The following is a 3,640-nucleotide window of genomic DNA, read 5'->3' as shown; positions in this document are numbered from 1 at the left end:
TAAGAATATTATTATTTATTTAATTAAAGGAATATTTATGAAAAATGATCTATGAAAATCTTTTATTTATTTAATATCGCTTCGTATGAAAAATAAAAACTCCGTTAAATCATGCATACAGAGATGGATGCCTAAAGCAGATTTTACATGCATCGGTCCAAGAAAGTTACTAATCCGTGTAAAGATTTAAAGTTGAAAGTAAACAGGAAGATCATGTAACTGCAACTAAGGAATGTCTGGTACAGCAGATAACACGCAAGTATTCTTTTCAGTCAAATCGACTAACAAGTAAGTTAATTGTGGTTACGTGCAACAATAGATTTCTCTCCCAGATAGCACACAAATCTCTTACGAACGGATTAAATACGTCGACTAAAAGCCTAAGGATGTCCAGAAGTCGTCTAAACGACGTTCAATGTTACAAATCAAGTTTTCTTTGAACGTGGCGTTGCGAAGCACTATGCGCTGACATTAGAAATGTTTTAAGAACGTCTTAAAGACGTTCAGATCAGGTTGTGAAACATTCAGACTAAAAATTGACGTAAAATAGACATCTCTAAAACGAAATCTGCTATCTGGGCTGTTTATTAAGACTTATTTAGACAGGCTTATCGCACTTAATAAAAATATTAGTCAAATAAAATTAATAGACTGGAATTCTAATTCGAATATTTTATTTATCGAAAGACTATGTCAATCGTAATCTAAAAGCTGAAATATCTAGATAATGAACAAACTTCTATTTAAATAACTCAAAATTCGTTTATATAGCTAATGCAAACTACATAAGAATTAACGCTATAAATGGCGTTAAATGTATGAACATGTCTGAAGATAACAGTGGAAAGACTAACAATCAAATACAGTAGTGCACGCATAAGTGCATAAGTCCATCGCTATCCCCACAAATTCTTGGAAATGGAACATCGGAGTGGAGTTCGAGCGTGCCGTGTGAAACAAAGTAATTCGATATCGACTCCTGAATGTGAACAACTGACACTTGATATATCGGTATCCCACTCAGACACATCTCCTCTCTTTTGTTTAGTTAAATTCGTAGAAGTCACCTCCCCACTTAAGCGTCCGCATTCGGTCCCGACTGCGGACGCTTATGTGTGCACTACTGTACTTATATACATAGTTGCGTGGGCCCGGCGTTGCCCGGGCTTTTTAAATTTTAAAACCATCCAAACAGTTTATATTTCTTTAAAAGATCATAGTTACTTATTTTTTATTTTATTTTCGAGGGAGAATATGTGAAGAATCAATTTTCCAGATTGAAATTATCGAGCTACAGCACAAAAAATTGCTCGGGTTTAAGGGAGGATGAGTTTTAGGGGCAGTTGAGGGTGGGAAACCCCACAGTACTTTTTTTAAAGTGTCGAAGAATATTCATGCCAAATTTGGCAAGCATACGTTGAACGGTACAGAAACCTTCACCTAACATACATGCCTACATATTTTGATTTTTATATGTACCGTTTTGTATTTAAATCAATTAAGAATGTAATTAAAATCCGTGGAACAAATATGTAAATTATGTTTTAAGGTCCGTATAATAAAAGGGATGACAAGTGATGACTAACGGTATTTCATGTACTATCAGACAAATGAAAAATGTCAATTAGCATTTTTAATATTTCAAGTTTCTTTCTATGACTAACGCATCGTAAACCTATATGACCAACGTATATAAATCAATTAGCTAGTCGGATTTTATGAACGAAGACCACTAAACGAATTTGAAGTAGGGAAAACATAATAGGGCCCCGACTGAGGGTTCGGTTTCTTATCTTCTCATATTTCTGTCAATTCTCTTGTTAGAACACTCGAAACATGTTTACTTTGACTCCTGGCCGATTTTACGAGCTCGCTACATTTGTTCCAACAACTTTACTAATCTGAATTATTACGATACCCCAAACTCAAGTTCCTATCGATGTTCCTACCGTTTGTTCCCTTGTATTGCTCTTCTCGTTATTGTATCGCTTCATCGTTACGGCGACGCATGAATTAATCGATCGAAACTGACGATTCTTTTAGAGCACGCTACTATTGGTAGCTTTTACGACAGTGCACTCGAAACCAGCACCAGAACCACCGGTGAGCTCGTATTTCCCTCCGTCATCGACTGGCGGTGGTAACTATGGTCCACCCTCTGTTCCGGACACTTATGGACCACCTCAGCAACCGCCTGTCGTTCACAAGCATGTTTACGTGCACGTGCCACCTCCAGAAACACCAGAATACAAACCACCAAAATACATACCACCCGCAGCGCCACCACAGAAGCATTACAAGATCGTGTTCATAAAGGCGCCAACTCCACCAACCCCGACAGCTCCTGCTCTTCCACCGTTGTCACCTCAAGATGAGGAGAAGACGTTGATCTACGTGTTAGTGAAGAAGCCGGAAGAGGCGCCAGATGTAGTACTCCCAACTCAAACACCAACGCAACCTAGTAAACCGGAGGTTTACTTCATTAGATATAAGACACAGGTACTTACACTTACTTACCGACACATAGTATACACGTCGTTTAAATACAGGCCGTAATATCTCTAACATTTACAAGCTGTGAGGTGGAATCAACATAATTATTAATGCAAAACCGATGACCAATTAAGCGGTTCTTCAAAATTAATTTTCATGAAAACAAAACTTTAAAGAAAACACTTTATACTTTATATTTATCACTTTAACTTTGCTCGAGAAATCAGTAGCATAGAATATTTCATCATCGAGTGCATTTCTCTTTAAGGCGTCAAGTAAGAGTATTTTATTTTGCATAGAGAAAAAGAAAATGAAATAGGAATTAATTAAAAGAAAGTTAGTTAAGACATGTATCTTACGTAAGTGTACCAATTATTTTGAAACTCGATGAATCATTTTTTTATATTACAGAAAGAAGCACAGAACGCAGAATATGGACCTCCGCAACATACAGCACCTTCAGATAACTATGGTGCTCCACCATCAAGCTCTGGCGGACCCTATTAAATAATTTTATCACGAGTGATGATGTTTCCTATTGATCAAATACAAGGTTGCAAACTTGTCAGAACACGTGAATCTCGTGAATTAGAGAGATGTTACCTGGTAAAAATGTTCATCATCTATGAGATTTTGAAAAGGTCGATCTGCACGTAATACGATTATTGTTACTCGGTTTTGTAGGTTTACAGTTAGACTTAGACACTGTGTCTATTTATTTATCCTTGCAAATGATTAAATTGCATTATGTTAGATATTTGACTACAAAATTGATGCACACTATCTGTATAATTATTTGTTTGTATTAACAGCTTAAATTATTACAAATGAATTAAAAAATTAACTAATATGCTATGTCTTCAGTACGAATACCAACTTTTTTTTTTGTAGAATACTGACACAGGATCACCAAATGTAAGAAAGTAATGGTAATTTCTGATTAACACCAGTGAAAATGATTGTAACAAATGTATGTATATTTGAATAAATCTATTTGTACTTTTGTAGAATTCGTTTACTCTATTATTCTTTTTTTCCTTAGATCCCTGCTAAAAACTATAAGAGATCGCAAATAGAAATTTAATTCAATATAAACATATTGGTCATAAAAAACAGAAAAGAAGGATAAAAAATAATTCATAAAAAG

At 35.3% G+C, this 3,640-nt stretch overlaps 1 protein-coding gene across 1 annotated transcript in view; it reads left to right on the top strand.

Annotated features, from left to right (window-relative positions):
- LOC108574014 (proline-rich extensin-like protein EPR1) overlaps window positions 1–3,000 on the top strand; it is an 8,481-nt gene extending 5,481 nt beyond the window's left edge. Inside the window, exons 2-3 of the mRNA XM_017936512.1 lie at window positions 2,046–2,499; window positions 2,905–3,000. Coding sequence (XP_017792001.1) covers window positions 2,046–2,499; window positions 2,905–3,000 — 550 coding nt within the window. The remainder of the gene's footprint in view (window positions 1–2,045; window positions 2,500–2,904) is intronic.
- The last annotated feature ends 640 nt before the right edge of the window (window positions 3,001–3,640 follow it).

The sequence above is a fragment of the Habropoda laboriosa genome, unplaced genomic scaffold (genome assembly GCF_001263275.1).
Source record: "Habropoda laboriosa isolate 0110345459 unplaced genomic scaffold, ASM126327v1 scaffold200, whole genome shotgun sequence".
In the NCBI taxonomy this organism is placed as follows: domain Eukaryota; kingdom Metazoa; phylum Arthropoda; class Insecta; order Hymenoptera; family Apidae; genus Habropoda; species Habropoda laboriosa.
Note: the sequence above shows the minus strand (reverse complement) of the source record. Positions and strands in the feature narration are given on the sequence as shown.